The 16,063-nt window shown below is 47.9% G+C and overlaps 1 protein-coding gene across 4 annotated transcripts in view; it reads right to left on the reverse strand.

Annotated features, from left to right (window-relative positions):
- The window catches only part of ACAP2 (ArfGAP with coiled-coil, ankyrin repeat and PH domains 2), a 1,585,345-nt gene that overhangs the window by 288,996 nt on the left and 1,280,286 nt on the right, over positions 1-16,063 (reverse strand). For all 4 annotated transcript variants that reach the window (XM_069618585.1, XM_069618583.1, XM_069618582.1 and 1 more), the window contains one exon: positions 14,495-14,676. In XM_069618585.1, coding sequence (XP_069474686.1) covers positions 14,495-14,676 — 182 coding nt within the window. The remainder of the gene's footprint in view (positions 1-14,494; positions 14,677-16,063) is intronic.

Below are 16,063 nucleotides of genomic sequence, written 5' to 3' on the forward strand. Positions count from 1 at the left end.
CTAGACCCACCTGCTTTCTGCAACTTGAATCTTGGCATAGACAGTGAGTGGGCTTGGGCTGATCTGAGAGGGCGGGTGGCGGTATGGGATGTGAAGCGGTTGGCCAAATATTCAGGTGCATGGTTAGATTGGCACTTATGTGTAAGTGCAAGGGTTTTGAGGGATATTCTTTGAGCAACAGGAAGCCAGTGTAGGCTGCGTCTGGTGTCGGAGATATGTTTCCTAGGAATATTGAGGGCAGCCCTGATGGCATTATTCTGGGTTACCTGTAACTTGTTAGGGTTCCTTTGACTAGTCCCTAAATAAAGGGCATTACAGTAGTCAATTTTAGACATAATCGGGGTTCTGGCAAGGATGATGCAGTTAGCGGTAGTGAGGAAAGTTCTGCATGCTGTAATAAGTTTACATGTATATGCTGATGCAGAAACCACAGCGTTAGTTTGTCTTGAGAGACAGGGTGGAATCAAGATAGATGCCTAAAGTTTGTGTCATTGGATATCTTGATACTGTTGCTATCAATAACAAATGATTTGAAGGCAGAATTCCAGTCTATTGATTCTGAAGTGCAACCCTAGAATAAGTAACTCTGTCTTTTCATCATTTAGACAGAGCCCATGTTGCGCCATCCAGGGCTGAATGACTTGATGGACATAATTTAGGGCTTTAGAGTCGGTAACGTGGTTACCAGTGATAGAGATGAGTGAAGGGGATGAGTATCTGGGTGTCATCCTCATAATTAGTATAGGTGACACCCAAATAGTGAATAATATCAAAGAGTGGCTTCGTGAACATGTTCTACAGTGTGGGTGAGACACAGGACCCTTGCGGGACCCCACACAGCACTGCCGACAGTTCAGCAGAAGCGGTTGGGGAAAAGACCCTCATGGTTCTGTTTGCCAGACTGGATCTAATCCAGGAAGTCGCTTCATCTGAAAAGTGGGCAGCGATTTTGAGGTGGTGGCAGAGAGTTTGATGGTTGACCAAATTGAATGCTGCCGAGAGATCAAGCAGAAGTAAAAGGGCCAACTTGCTGTAGTCTTTTAAATCTTCAATTTGCGTTTTTAAGTCGACGAGGGCAGTTTCAGTTCCGTGCCTAGGTCGGAGCCAGATTGTCGGAGGCCAAGGAGTTTATTGGAGTCTAGATAATCCTGAATTTGTAAGTAAGTGGCACGGTCCAATATTTTCTGTAGAAAGGGCACTGTGGTAATAGGCCTGTAGTTGGGCGGGTTACTAGGATCTAAAGATGGTTTTTTAATTAGTGGGATAACCCACACATCCTTAAGGTTATCAGGGACTGTGCCGGATTTGAACAAGGCATTTATAAAAGGTGGTGATGAAGGGGGCTAAGTCATGGGCAGCCTCCTTAATGACTGGGCATGGGTCACCCTGGCAGTTAGATGGTTTAAGTTTTTTGATGATATTTTCCGCTTTCGTGATTGACAGAGATGAGAAGCTCAATGGTTTGAAGGAGTGTGCAATCAGGCGGGTTTTGCTAGTGGAGGTGTTGGGTTGCGAGTCCAAGAGTAGAGTGCTTTTTTTTAGCATTGATTTTAGTTTGTAGAGTAGAGATTTCATCAAGGAGCGCTTTTTGGATTAGTACACCATGTGGTGTCGGAGTTACAGTTGTCGGGTGGGGTTATGGGAGATTCAAGTTCTTTAAGTATCTTGAAGAGCTCTTTGGTGTTCGATTCTGCCTGCAGGATACGCTTAGTATAACTGTCTTTTTAGCTTGGAATATTGCCTCTTTGTAATTGGAAGAGCTCATAATAAGAGTGACTTTATTGGCAACAGAGGGAAGATTTTTCCAGCGTGCCTCTGCGTTTCTTTTAACTTTATGTAGTTCTCTAAGGTGTGGTGTAAGCCACGAGTTGAGAAGAGCATGGGACTTAGATTTCCGTAGTTTCATTGGGGCAATGATGTTTAGCGCTTTTAGGATGGTTTGGTTGAAGGTATCTACTAAGAGTGTAGGATCTGTAAATGATACTGAGGCGTTGTTGAGAATGGGAAGGATTAGTTGGAGCAGTTTCTCTCTTGTAATGTCCTTGTTTCTAGTACAAATAGGAGGTTGCAATGTTTTGTTTGGGACATTGGTTGGTGGATTTAATGGAGAAATATATCTTATGATGATCCGACCCGACGCAAGGTGTATTGGTCATTGTGTTAATGCTGCAATTCAGATCAGGGAGCCGATCAAGGGTTCTGCCTTTAATATGCATGGGTTCCTGGATGTGATGGGTAAATCTAAGTCTGTTAGTGTGCTGGCAAGGTCAAGAGCTTTGAGATCATTAGGATGTTGGAAGCCAAGATTAAGGTCCCCAAGTAGTATAATTTGGGAGTTGGGCTTGGTGTTTGCTGCAAAAAGGGATGCAATATCATCAGTGAAGGTGGAGATGGGTCCTGGTGGCCGATAGATAAGATGAACTGTGGCAGTTTGATTAGGTGATATCAGCAGTTTGACTGATAGAAGCTCAGTAGAAGGGATCTGCCGATTGGTAATGAGTCTAAATTCAAGGGAACATTTGAAGATGAAGGCAACGATGACGTCAATAGGCTGTCCTCGAAGACCTCCGTCGAGCCGACGTCACTGGATGTTATAAGTAGGACGCACGATGCCGTAGCCTCAGTTGTAGTTTTTTCCCAGAACGTGTGGCACCAATCTTCTGCCAGAATGACTACAGAAAGCCTTGCGGAAACGAAAGCTGCAATCACATAAGAAATTCTGTAGAAGGGCAGGTAGGGAGGGAGCGTTGTGGAATATGTTGTCGGAACATCCCATCGAAAGAACGTTACCAGGTAAGAAAGTAACTTGTTCTTCAAAGGGATTGGTTCCTCTGACCTATTCCACATCTATGACAGACTCCCAAAGCAGTACAAAAGTATAGAGGTGGGAAAAGAATTTTAGAATGCCCAATCAAATTGCAGAATACAGGACTGCCTTACCAAAGGCCAAATCTTGCCCCTGGACATTATCCAGGGAGTAGTGTTTTACAAACGTATGGACAGAAGCCCATGTTGCTGCTTCACAAATGTTACGAATGGGAACACCCCTCTGCAGAGCAGTGGAGGCAGCCACACCCCTACTAGAATGGGCCTTCAAGCCTACCAGAGGGTCCTTACCCGCCAGACGGTAGCATTCCGAGATGGTCAAGATAATCCATCTGGACAAGGTCTGCTTAGTAACAGCGTGACCCAAACACCTTCCAGCATATCCCACAAAGAGCTGATCTTCCACTGTGACCCAGGACATGCGTGAGATGTAGAAGCTTAACGCTCTCCTAGGATCCAACCTATGGAGCCTCTCCTCGTCCTTACCAGGAAGGATGCGGAGGAGGATAGAACGCCGGAAGAATTACCTTCTGGCTTAAATGAAATTCCGACACAACCTTCGGAAGAAAAGGACGAGCCCCAAGGACAACCCTGTCCTTCTGGAACACCGTGAAGGGTGGCTTGGCGGATAGTGCCTGCAACTCACTCACTCTGCAAGCGGAAGTAACCACAACTAAAAAAGTTTTAAAGGTCAACAGTCTCAAAGGGCAAGAATGTAAAGGCTCAAACGGAGATCCCATGAGGAATTTTAGAACCAGGTTCAAATCCCAACCAGGCACCTGGAAAGGTGACGGCGGGAACACATTAGTGAGCCCTCTCAGAAACTGAGAAATCAAAAGGAATCTTAAAATAAGAACACTACTGAGACGAGCGCTTAAATATGGACAGCGCCGCCAGGTAACCTTTAATGGTACCCACTTGCAGGCCCTTGTGGGCTAATGAAAGCAAAAAAGTCAGAACCACAGGAATGGCACATGAACAAGGATACACATTCTTAACCCTGCACCAGTCGCAGAACTTTCCCCAACGACAACGGTACAGGGACTTTGTTGCAGGCCTTCTGGCCGAAAGCAAAACCTCCATCACGTCTTCAGCGAGGTCCCAATCCTTATACCTCAACCTTTCAGAAGCCAAGCATGAAGGTTGAGGGACTTGACCTCTGGATGGAGCACCTGACCCCCACCCTCCCGTGAGAGCAGATCGTCTTGATAGAGAAGACGGCGTAGAGGGCAGATGGACATGTCGAGAAGGTCCAGGCACCACGTTCTCCTGGCCCATGCTCGAGCAATGAGGATCATTCGGGAACCGAACCTCTGTAACCTCCGCAGTACTTGCGGAATGATGGGGACTGGAGGAAACTCTTACAGCAGTGGGAAGGACCACTCCACTACGAACGCATCCCCCCAAGGCTCCTCTTGGAGGAAATTCCCGCAAGCAGAACCTTTCGCACTTCTGGTTGACGCTCGTGGCGAAGAGATCTACTTGTGGGGTCCCTCAAAAGGTGAAGATCTCCAGGGGAATCTCCTGAGTCAGCTCCCACTCGTGAGAGACCGTGCTCTGCCTGCTCAGAGCGTCCGCCGCCACGCTTTCCTCTCCGGCCAGATGAACTGCAGAGATCGAAATTTCCTGCTGGATGGCCCAGAACCAGAGCTGCATCGCCTCTGCAGAGGCCCAGTCCCCCCCCCTTTTTGTTGTGGTAGTGCATGGCCACTTTATTGTCTGTCAGAATCAGGACATTTTTCCCCCGCTCAGACAGCAGAAAAGCCTTCAGGGATAGCCTGACGGCTCTCAGCTCCAACAGATTGATATGGAGTCTGGACTCCGACGGAGACCAATGACCGCTGTCAACTCGTTGGCATGAGCTCCCCATCCCGCGAGTGACGCGTCCATCACGATAGTTTCCTCCGTCCAGGGTAGCCAAAATGGAGCCCCCTTCATCAGATTGCCTTCGACGGCCCACCACAGAAAAGCGTGGGCGACCGAGGGCGACACCTGAACGGGGTCCGACATCCTGCCAGAGGACTGCGACCACTGCAGCTTGAGAGCCCATCGCAGAGATCTCATCCGCAACCTGGCCTCTGGCACCAGAAGAATGCAGGATGCCATGAGGCCGAGCAACCTCAAGAACTCTAACGCCGGGAGACACTGGGCATTTTGAAACTTGTGCACCATCTGCAGAATGTGATGAACCCTCACCTGGGGAGGCGAACAGTGCCGCAGGGAAGTGTCGAGCACTGCTCCGATGTACTGGAGCCGCTGGGTAGGTGTCAAGTGGGACTTCTTTAAGTTGAGGGAGAAGCCCAGCCTGTGAAGGGAGTGGCAGGTGACTGACAGATGATCCAGGACTTGCTCGGGAGAGCGTGCCCTGATCAACCAATCGTCCAAGTAGGGGTAGACGTGAATCCCCCTTTTCCTGAAATACGCTGCCACCACCACCATCAGCTTGGTGAAGACCCTCGGGCGGAGGTCAATCCGAATGGCAGGACCCGAAACTGAAAATGCGAGTCGCCAACTGCGAACCTCAGGTACTTCTTGTGCTTGGGATGAATCGGCACATGAAAGTAAGCGTCCTTGAGGTCGAAAGACACCAACCAGTCCTGAAGTTGAAGGGCCTGGAGGACTTGGGAAAGAGTAACCATCTTGAACTTGTCCTTCCTGAGGAGCTTGTTCAAACCACGCAAGTCCATGATGGGTCTCAATCCTCTGTCTTTTTTCGGGATCAAAAAATATGGGGAATACCATCCCTTGTTCCTCTCCACTATAGGGACCAGTTCTATGGCGCCTTTCTCCAGCAGGGATTTTATTTCCTGCACAAGGAGCGGATCTGGACTCTTCAAAGAAAGATTCCCTGGTGGATTGTCGTGAGGCCTCTGCTGGAAAGGAATACAGTAGCCGTGGGCTATGATCTCCAGAACCCACACATCTGAAGTAATGGCACGCCATTCTACAAGATGCTGCGCCAGCCTTCCCCCAACCGGCGAACCATGGAACATGGCCTCATGACGGAGCTGAAGCGGCTGCGCCATTGCCTGAGGGCAAAGAGGCAACTGCCCGAGCGGCCTTGGTACCTCGAGTACCTTGTTTTCCACCTCTGGTACTCGTACGGTGGCCCCTTTGACTTGCAGCTCCCTTGATCTACCAAAGGAAGAGTAGTATCGAAAGGAACCTCCCCTCCATTGCTGTCCCCTAGGACGAAAAGGCGGATGTTGGCGAACAGCAGCGCTCAACGACTTCGCTGCAGCTTTGGAGGTCTGCAACCTCTCAAGGCTCGCGTTAGCCTTGCTGCCAAAAAGATGGACACCATCAAAGGGCATGTTGAGAAGCCGGGCTTGTACGTCAGGAGCAAACCCCGACTTCCGCAACCACGCAAATCTGCGCATCATGGTGCTCCCCGCCATGGACTGGCAGACACAGTCTGCCATGTCCAGACCGGACTAAACGGATTCACACATGGCATCCTTGAATCCTGAACGAGGGCAAGAAAACCATCCCGTTCCTCCCCTTCGGGAATATGTTCAGCTGCCAAAGACACAATTCTACAGAGTGTGAGTGAAACGTGCTAAGGCGCACACACAGAGTTGGCTGCCTGTAAAGCCATACCCCCTGAAGAAAACACTTTCTTCGCCAAACGATCACAACGTTTGTCGTCCCTATCTGGAGGGATGGTAGGGTACAACGCCAGCTTTGCTGGGGCCGTAGCCGCCTGCACCACCAGACTCTCCGGAGTGGGGTGCGTAGTCAAGTAACAGGGGTCGCTACTGGCTGGACGGTATTTTTCGGCAACGACTTGCTTACTGCCGGGAGACACTCCGGAGCAGTCCAAGCCACCGCCACCCTTCTCTGTAAAGCCATATGAAATGGCAGCACCGGGTCAGTGGGTGGACCTTGGTCAAGGATATCCGTCAGGTCATCCTGCAGAAAATCCACTGGTGGCACAGACCACCCCAAGTACTCCATCACCCTCGACATGAGGCGCCTGTACGAACATTCAGCATGCGTACCAGGCTCAGGCCTGCCAAACTCAACTTCCGGGGAGGTATCAAGACCACTGGCGTCATGCAAAGACTGACGCAGGTCTTCCAACTGGCTATGACCAGGTAACAGGTCGGCGGGAACCTCATCGGGAACCAAACATTCCTCAGACCCTTCATCCACCTCAGAGATGTAATCCAGAGGCTGGAACAAATCCCTGGATGAAAGTACAGAAAAAGGTTCAAAGACAGACCTCACTGACTTCTTCAGGGCCTTCCTCAGAGTTTCCACCAATGCACGGGTACCTCTGGTAAAGCCTCCACAAAAGGCGTTGAGGGCGTCGACGGAATCTGCGTCAAGCGTGGCGCTGATGGCTTCGACACAGGCCTCGAGGGCGGTGCCCCGAGCGCGCCCTTCGACGGCCTCAGCGCCGATGGCGTCGACGACTTCCTCGCAGGTAGAGCCTCGAGAGAGTCCCTCGACAGACACGGCATTGATGGTGTTGCCATCTTCTTAGAATACCTCACAGGCTCCACCGGTCTCGAGAGCGTCGAGGACTGGGACCTGGAGCGGACATGGCTAGAGCGATCCACATTGTCCAACCGGAACCTCGAAGGTTCCCGGTGATTGCGCCGACCGCTCGAGCCCGAAGGCGTGGGAACAGTGGCCCTAGCGCATTCCTTGCCGGCTTCTCTCGAAGGCGTGGCTGGAACAGAGCCCTGCGACTCGAAAATCGCAATAATTTCCTTACGAAATGCGTCCCATTCCGCAGGAGAGGAGTGCTTATTAGGACAAGCTACCTGCCGTCTGGCGGAGACCTCGGACGAGGACGGGGAAGGCGACCGTTGACGGCGCTTCCGCGAGTGCCTCGAAGAGGCAGAGGAATGGCGGGAACCACTCCGGGACCGAGAGCCCCTGGACTTATGCTGACGATGCGGAGAGTCGCCCCTCAAATCGTCGTTCGAAAGCCCAGCGGATTTCGACTTTTGGGGCTTGGAAACCCTACCTACCGACAGCTGCTTCTTTCGCTCCCGCAAGGCCTTTGACGTCAAAGACTGGCATTCATCTCAGTCATCGGTGGCGTGATCCTCGCCGAGGCACCAGAGGCAGACGTTGTGCGGGTCTGTAAGTGACATCTTGGAACCACAGTCCCGACACTTCTTGAATCTCGACCGCGGGATAGAAGAAGACGACATGACAACTTCACAAACCAAGTTCAAAGAACCGATAGAATCAGAAGAACAGAGGCGTGCTGAGATCTCCGAAGCGAACATGTTCGCAGAAAAAATGGAACTGAGGCTACGGGCGTCGAGCGTCCTACTTATAACATCCGGTGACATCGGCTCGACAGTGGCCCTCGAGGACAGCGTATTGATGTCATTGACGCAGGACGCAGACACCAAAAATTTTCCGAAGCAGCACAGCTGTGGTGATTACCTGTCATAGATGTGGAATACGTCGGAGGAACCAGTCCCTTCGAAGTTGTGTTTTATACCGAAATCTAGAGCCTAATCTGAGGTTACTGAGATGGAGAGCACAAGGGGTGGGTTTAGTTGCAAAATGTTCCAACCATAAAGCTGGGGAGTTCAGATAAGGGTTGATGCAAGGCATAGTGTAGGGGGACTTAAAGTTGTGAGTGCACAGGTGTATGTGGGTAAAGATCAGGAGTGGCATCTCAATAGAGGTAGTGGATTATAGCTGGAAGTGTAGGAGGGGCATGCAATATTGTGCCGTGTTTTCAGCGTGAAGGGGGGCAGGAGGTGGGTGCGAAGGTTCAAGGAGAACCTAGTGAGTGAAATTTTGGTGAGTAGCGTGAGAAATGTGCAACATAGCAGGTAGATCCAATACATTGTGATATAAGAGCTAGAAGCTAGGAACTAGGCCAGTGGGCAGTGTTCCCAGTAGTGACAGAGGTTAACAAAGAAGAGATACGTGGAGTCCTGGTTAGGTGGCAGAGAATGGGCAGCAACGCCGTAAGCAGCAATGTAAATATGTAGGAAGTAGCAAAAAGTAATGCAATGGGACACTAGTTTGTATTACGACATGAATAGCATTAATAACCATACGGGTTACTAACAGTAGGTAGCTGCGAGGAGCTAGGCAAGAGAGGCACAAGCGGGTCTGTCCGTCCGCTGTCTTGTGGGCATGCGTTAGGTCGGTTGTGCATGTGGACATGTATTTACAAGAGCACTGTAGGTAGATCACAATAGCGCGAGTCAAACTCAGTTCAAACCCAGTTCGGCTCGAAATGGAGGCAGAGCAAATAAGGAATCATTATGATTATATGGCAGTGCAGTAGAGAATTGACAATCTAGCCAGGCTGAGGACAATCAAATCCCAGTCATATGTGAGACACAGGTTATGCAAGTGGAAGCGAGCATGAGGTCAGTACAAAGACAGTATGCAGCGCATATAATTTGCCAATGCTAGTATAAAGTGCTATGGATAGCTATTAGAGGTGAGCATAAGACACAGAAGGCACTCAAAGGCATAGGCGGAGACAATGGAGGAATCGTAAAGTCAACCAGCGGTACACATGCAGGATAGTTATCACAGTAGAAACAATCAGAGAATAGATGCAATCACAGTGCAGTATGGGACGATATTGAAAAGCTAGATATGTCGCAAACAGTATTGTATACAGACAGCAATAAGGCATCTGTTTAGTTAATTATGAACTAATTAACAAATGAAGAGCATGGCGTAGGTAGGCAGGACAGAATGAACATGAGGGGAGCGGTTCACCAAGTGGGATGGTGACAAGTGTTATTTGTAGGGTTAGGCGTGCCTTAGGTAGCGCAAGTAGTCAGATTGAAACTAATACATGGGTGTTATCATAGGCATATAGGACAGTAGCAATGGTTTCACACAGTGCGACAGTGGGCATGCAAGACTACATGCAGCTAATAACTTAGTGCTGTCGTGGGCAAAACTAGACAGTAGAAAAATAAACGGAAGGGGCTGCCGTGATCTTATAAGACAGGGCCACACTGGGCAAAAGGATGTGAGATGGCACACTCGGCAGTGAAACTGTGATAAGCATGATACAATATGTAATGTAGACAAGGTGGGCGCACTAGGCTGTAGCAAAGTAATGTATGTGATAGGGCAACACAACATGAAGGACACAACCTCCCGGGCACACGGTAGAGGAGGGCACATTCAGGAATAGTAACAGCGTGAATCACAGTAAAGAGTTTGATGGAGGACGTCCAGGCCCCGCTAGTCAGGTTCGACAATGGAGCAGAGATGCTCACTGTACCGTATTTAACAGTATGAACATTTGAGTTACTGACTCGCCAAAGGTTCATGTCAGAGTGAAGCGCGTTTGTAAAATCCTTACCCAATTGCTTATAGGCAGGTGGTGAGACAGCCAGCGTGACTGGCCCCTCAGCCCCGTCAGGCGGTGAGACAGGCAGAGAGACAGGTGACGGCCTTATGTAGTAGGCCTTAGGCGTATAGGTCGGCTAACACCATCCGGTCGTGTGGAGCTGGGCAAATGCATGCATTCAGTCTGTGGCTGAGAGGATTGCCTAGAAATCTGTAAACAAGGTTGCAGCTGCCATTCTAAAATTATTCCTTGTGTAAAGCAATCGAGGAGGAGGAAAAGCAGGAACACACAGTCGTTCATGGGGTGCACAGGGCACGATAAGGAGGCCAAAATCCCTCAGGGGGATGCTGATGCATCTGGCTTTTAATCACCTGTAATCATCTGTAAAGTGCACTTCTAGTACTTAACTGTAGTTGTATACAACTTATGAAAAAGAACTACAAAGAACGCCTGCACATTAGCAAGGAGTGCACTAATCTGTACCCATCCTGTTCAACTTGTTTTAGTTCAATGTAGGTTCTTTTGTATACACCCTGTTCTTTAACTAAAGTGATAGCGTCAAAGGTTTGACTCCATCAATGAGTGTCAAGAATCCCGCTCAACCTGGGGTAAGCGGTGAAACCAGGGCAGAGCCAGGCAAGACGCACCCCATAGATGGTGTGAGGGTGTTGATGGAGACCGCCGTCAGAGGCTCCCTGCTATGGCTGAAGCTGTGTATGTGCATTTTTGCCTCCTTCAGGATACCCATCCTCTTCAGCCTGGCTAGGTCCATTTATTTAATCTGTTAGGTGCTTTACTGAAGTCATTGAGTTCAAGAGCAGCCTGATGTATCAACAAGACCCAGAGTACAGCAACCAGGATGACCGAGACTCCTCATATACCTGGAACGGATCGTGGAAAACAGGATAAAGTAAAGGCAGACTGGGACGGTACTACAAAGAGGGTCATTCCGAGTTTGGAGGCAGCCCTGGTGCTAATAGCACCAGGGCTGCGTCCAAACTCGGGTCCGGGACCGGGTAGTCGGAATGGGGATTTACCGGGTCATTCCGACCTTGGAGGTCCCGTTAAGTCCCCATTCTGAATACCATTCCCCATTCCCATTTAGCAAATAGCGGGCCCGTTATTAGCTCCATGGTCCCTTAATGGCTTCCGCTAAGGGAGCTCGGAATACGGAGGTAAGGGTTACCGGCATCCTTACCAGTGCCGGTAACCCCTTACCTCCAACCTCGCAATGAGGGACAAAGTACCTCAATGCCCCGAGGTGTAACAGGCGAGACCCAGCCCAGAACAGAGGGAACAAAATGGCTGCCCTGTTGAAATAGGACTAGGCATCCCCCTTCAGAAGCCAAATCAGAAACCCAACACCTACCTCAGGGTCCACAAAATCCACAAAGGGGAACAGCGAAGCAGTATCTGAACCGGAGCCAGTGGAAAACGTACAATAATAAGGGAGACATGGAACACTCCTTAAACCCGTTTGGACAATGACTTACTTGATTCCAGAGGGAAACGGTGAGTAAACACTTGCTGAGACTACAGGGCAGGCTCAAAGGAAATGGCAAATGAAAAGGGGGTGGTGCAAAGAGCCCATATGAAAACGTCATGGGAAAAACCTAGCCCACGAGAGGAGGAGTTGGTATTAGTACAGAAGGAGATTGTCCCAGCGACACAGTTCACATAAGCCACCAATGGACAGAGGGAACCTTCTAGACAGGAAGGGAAGAGCTATTTAAATCCAGCAGAGTAATTTGGCAGTCAGAGTTGTTCTGGTGAGGTTACTGGAGGTGAAAGAGGATCAACAGACCAGAGAGGAGTGTGCAGCAGATTGAGGGGAACCTGGAAGCAACTGGTTGCATGCTTGGAGAGAGTGAAGGTAAGGTATTTAGACTGAGAGCGGTACCAATATTGGCTGTATGTATGTGTGTGGGAGAGAAAAGAATTGACATTTAGGAGTGCATGTGGTAAAGAGGAAGGGGGGTGAGAAGGAGTTTAGTGAGCAGGGCAATATATTTCTGGGTGTGGTTTAGTGAGCAGGGCATTACATCCCTGCAGCCAGTACAGGGAGCAGGGCACTATATCTCTAGAGGCGGTTGGGGTGGGGGGGTTGAGATTAAGAGGGCGGTGAAGAGTAGAGAAAGGAGAGAAGCAGTAAGGTCAGAACATGGACTTTAGAAAGGTGGAGAGGAAGAAAGAGGTATAAGAGTACAGAATAGTGGAGCTGGGCACAGTGATTATAGGTTGAAAGCCGGTCAACCAAAGCACCAAATTTAGGTCACTTGGGGAGTCCTGGAAAGAGTTTGAGTAATAAGGCCACAGCCTTTAGGCCTTCCCTCCCGGAGGCAGTCAGACTAGACAGTAGGGGTGCCTGGATAAACCAAGAATTTATATTTTGTCAAGAGTGTTGGAGTAGGGAGCCTGGCCTAGGCAGGTGGGGCCCCCTTCAAGGACAACGGAAAGGGTACAGAGACCACGCTTAGGTTTTGAGCCTCAATGATATCTTATTGTATAGATTTTTGAAACGCTAACTAAAAACAAATTGGACTTGGCTTGTGACTCATTGAGGAACATGTCGCACTAAACTGTAATCAAACTAAAGAATTTACTTAGTTTTTTGGTGTGCTTGTGTGGAACTGTACCTTGACAAAAGCCCACTACCCACCATATAACTTGGTGCACAAGCCCATCCGCTGACCTAGGTTGGTCTTCTTGAGTATTAATATCAAAGGAATCAGGATGTGAGATCACCATACAGCTGTAAAGTTTTTGAAAAATGTATTTAATCTCAAAACAATTTTTTCACACAAAATGTTAAGAATTTACATTTCTTTCGATAAGCACGAAAGTGACACAGACACATCTGTGTACCAACCTTTCGATTGTGGAGGTAAAGTTCCCAAAACGGTGCACAAGTGGATACAACAATTAGGTGAAACAGAATTTGAGAGCGTGCTACCCAGGACTACTTTTAGTCCAGGGCTATTTAACAGACAGTGTACACAACACTATATATAAACATACAACGGGGGTTAAACAGTTGTGTCACGGATCATCGACACGAGTGTTTCAGCCAACGGGGGCTTTTTTTGAGCACGTTATTGTGGTGACCTTCATCAGGAGAGACGTGAAGCGTAGTTCTGTCCGTGAGTATTATCTGTGGGGGAAAGTATAGCTGTGAGGATCTCGGCTGTTTATTGTTTATTATTTAGAGTTACGTATTAGTGGCTGAGTAGTGCCTAGAATCTACACATTCGTGTGTATTTGAGTACAGCTTACTGTCAACTGAGGGTTCGGCGGTGTGGCTGTTCTTGAGAGTCCCTAATGACATCATGGAGGACTGTGGTGTATTGAATACACTGGAGCGAGTCGATCTAGGTTTCCTGGATCCAAGGATTGCAACAGGAGCCAAAATGCCTATTAATGGCCCTGTTTAGGTCTCAAATCTGTGTAATGGAAAGGCAGAATGATGTCTCCCCCCATTGTTGTATCCCCCATTGTTAAAATACCAAACCTGTCCGTGTCACTTTCGTGCTTATCGAAAGAAATGTAAATACTTAACATTTTGTGTGAAAAAATTGTTTTGAGATTAAATCATTTTTTCCAAAACTTTACAGCTGTATGGTGATCTCACGTCCTGATTCCTTTGATATTAATACGTGTACCCTCCTGGGCATATCAGGACTCCGCCAGGCGCCCTTTAGATACATTTTTGGTCTTCTTGAGTGACTTCTCAGAGGACTGCAGAAAAACATCCCCATAATGTGCAAGTGAAAAACCAGACACCATTGAAAGGTCTCAACATCTGTTTTTAAAATCATGTCCTGAAAAGGCATTGGTTGGCAGCGTGAAATGCAAAGGCACTCAACTACTAGGTCTCCCTGTGAATGAGGAACAATGACATGCAGTGATAAAATGATAAAATAACACATTTTAAAATCTATTTAAACTACAAGCAAGTATTGGAGTGTGGCTGTATCTCTGTACTCTAAATGAAGCTTGTACCATGAAAGAGACTTTACATACCCTTTTGATTTTTCACTCCCTTCTTTTTAGTTGTGTCTTGTGAGCCCTAATACAAGATTGATCCAGACTACACTACTTTTACCACACTATTTTCTTTGCCACCAAGCTCCGATAACCAGCATCCAGTAAACACACTACAGTACATTTAGGAGCAAGCTGTACAATTTTACAATCCAATTTTCTATATTCAATGCTCTAGCCATACATCTACTCAAGTGATTGGATATCGTAATTTCAATATTACATGGTGATAATTAACTGGAGAAAGAATCCAGCGCTTTGGTTCCACTGAGGAACAGGTACAAATTGTCTAAAAAAATACTTTAAAACAGCAACTTAACATACCTGAAATTCTAGATAAGTGTTCCTGTGAGGTAAGCAACGTGTCCGAGCTACTGATCCTGTTTTCCTTCTTGCAATGAGAATAAGGCCTTCTCCTTCCATCGACAGAGAATTCAAAATCAGCAGTGTGGTTCACAAACTTCTTTTCCACATACTTTGCTCTGATATATGCCTCCTTTTCTAGCCTAAATAAAGTGCAATACATTTTAACAACCCACTTATATGAGTATAGAATGGCAACCTTTAATTACGACAGGAAAAAACAACCCTACAATAACAAAATATATGTTAAAACTATTGGTTGTACAAAATAGCATTGCAAGAAATAATATATTTTAATGGTTAAAACAGAATCTACAGTCAACACTTTCAGAGGCTTTCATCTTTCCTCTATATACAGCTCACGGAATCTCTGCAAAATGTCACTTTGCCCTCATTATTTAGGATGAAAGTCCCTATTCTGTGCCAGGTAACAGACTCTTTAGTCAATTTTTGTTTATCTCTTTAAGGCTTTGAAGCTCTTTCGGTGAGGAAGTATTCTACATCACGTGATGTTGCTGCCCATCGCTTACACTGGATTGGGTACATGAATTATTAATAGAAGTTTTTTCTGAATTTTACATCCTACAAGTGTTCCAAAAGTTCATCAATTGTTCCAATTAAATGTTAGCAATTACATGACAAACTAATTTCATAATGAAGCGCGATGCTAAAATAATCAGTTGTAATTTAGATGAGAATGGCAGGCCTTTTTTCTTGCTTTTCTTTAGCCACATTGCATTTGTAAAGAACAAATTACTTATCTCTTGGTAATTTTCTTTTTAATGGATGATAATCCCACGGATTCCTCATCTATGATAATCCCATCCCCGGCGCAGCTGTTCAGAAAATATTCCACCACCAGGGGAGACAGCACGGCTCCGTCCGGCGCCTCTACGCACCCAATGCCGGACATAAAGTGGATGCCAGAATATATGGCGAAGGCGCACCCATTGAGCTCAGTTACACCCTTTCACCCTAGCACTCTGACAGTGAGGGGCCATAGAACTGATGGTGTACTAGCTTTTTGCCAAGAGGGGCAGGTAGGGAGGGCGATGAGGAATCCGTGGAAGGAACATCTATCAGAAAGAAAATCCCCCCATGGTCTCGCTCCCCCCTTATCTCTCCTCCCTTCTCTCTTTCTACTCCCCCTCCCGTTCCCTTCGATCCGCTGACCATTTCCTTCTCACTGTACCTCCATCCCCCTGTGCCTCCTCCCGTTTCCGCTCCTTCCAACTCCTAGCGCCTCTGCACTGGAACTCCCTTCCTCTCGCAATCCGCTCCACACCGACCTTCTCCTTATTCCGCACTTCCCTTAAATCTCTCCTCCTCCATTCTCCTCCTTGAATCCCCCTCCCCCTTCTGCATCCCCTCCCTCCTTATTCTTTCCCCTTGACTATCTCTCTCCCCTCTACCACCTCCCCTTCTCTCTCTCCCTTCTCTCCTCCAACTCATCACCACCCTACCCCCATACCCCACCCGGTCCCACTCCCCTATTCCCCCTTTCCCTTTCAGTTAATTGCTGTTTTCACT

This window comes from Ambystoma mexicanum, chromosome 10 (genome assembly GCF_040938575.1).
Source record: "Ambystoma mexicanum isolate Mex_15411 chromosome 10, UKY_AmexF1_1, whole genome shotgun sequence".
Lineage (NCBI taxonomy): Eukaryota > Metazoa > Chordata > Amphibia > Caudata > Ambystomatidae > Ambystoma > Ambystoma mexicanum.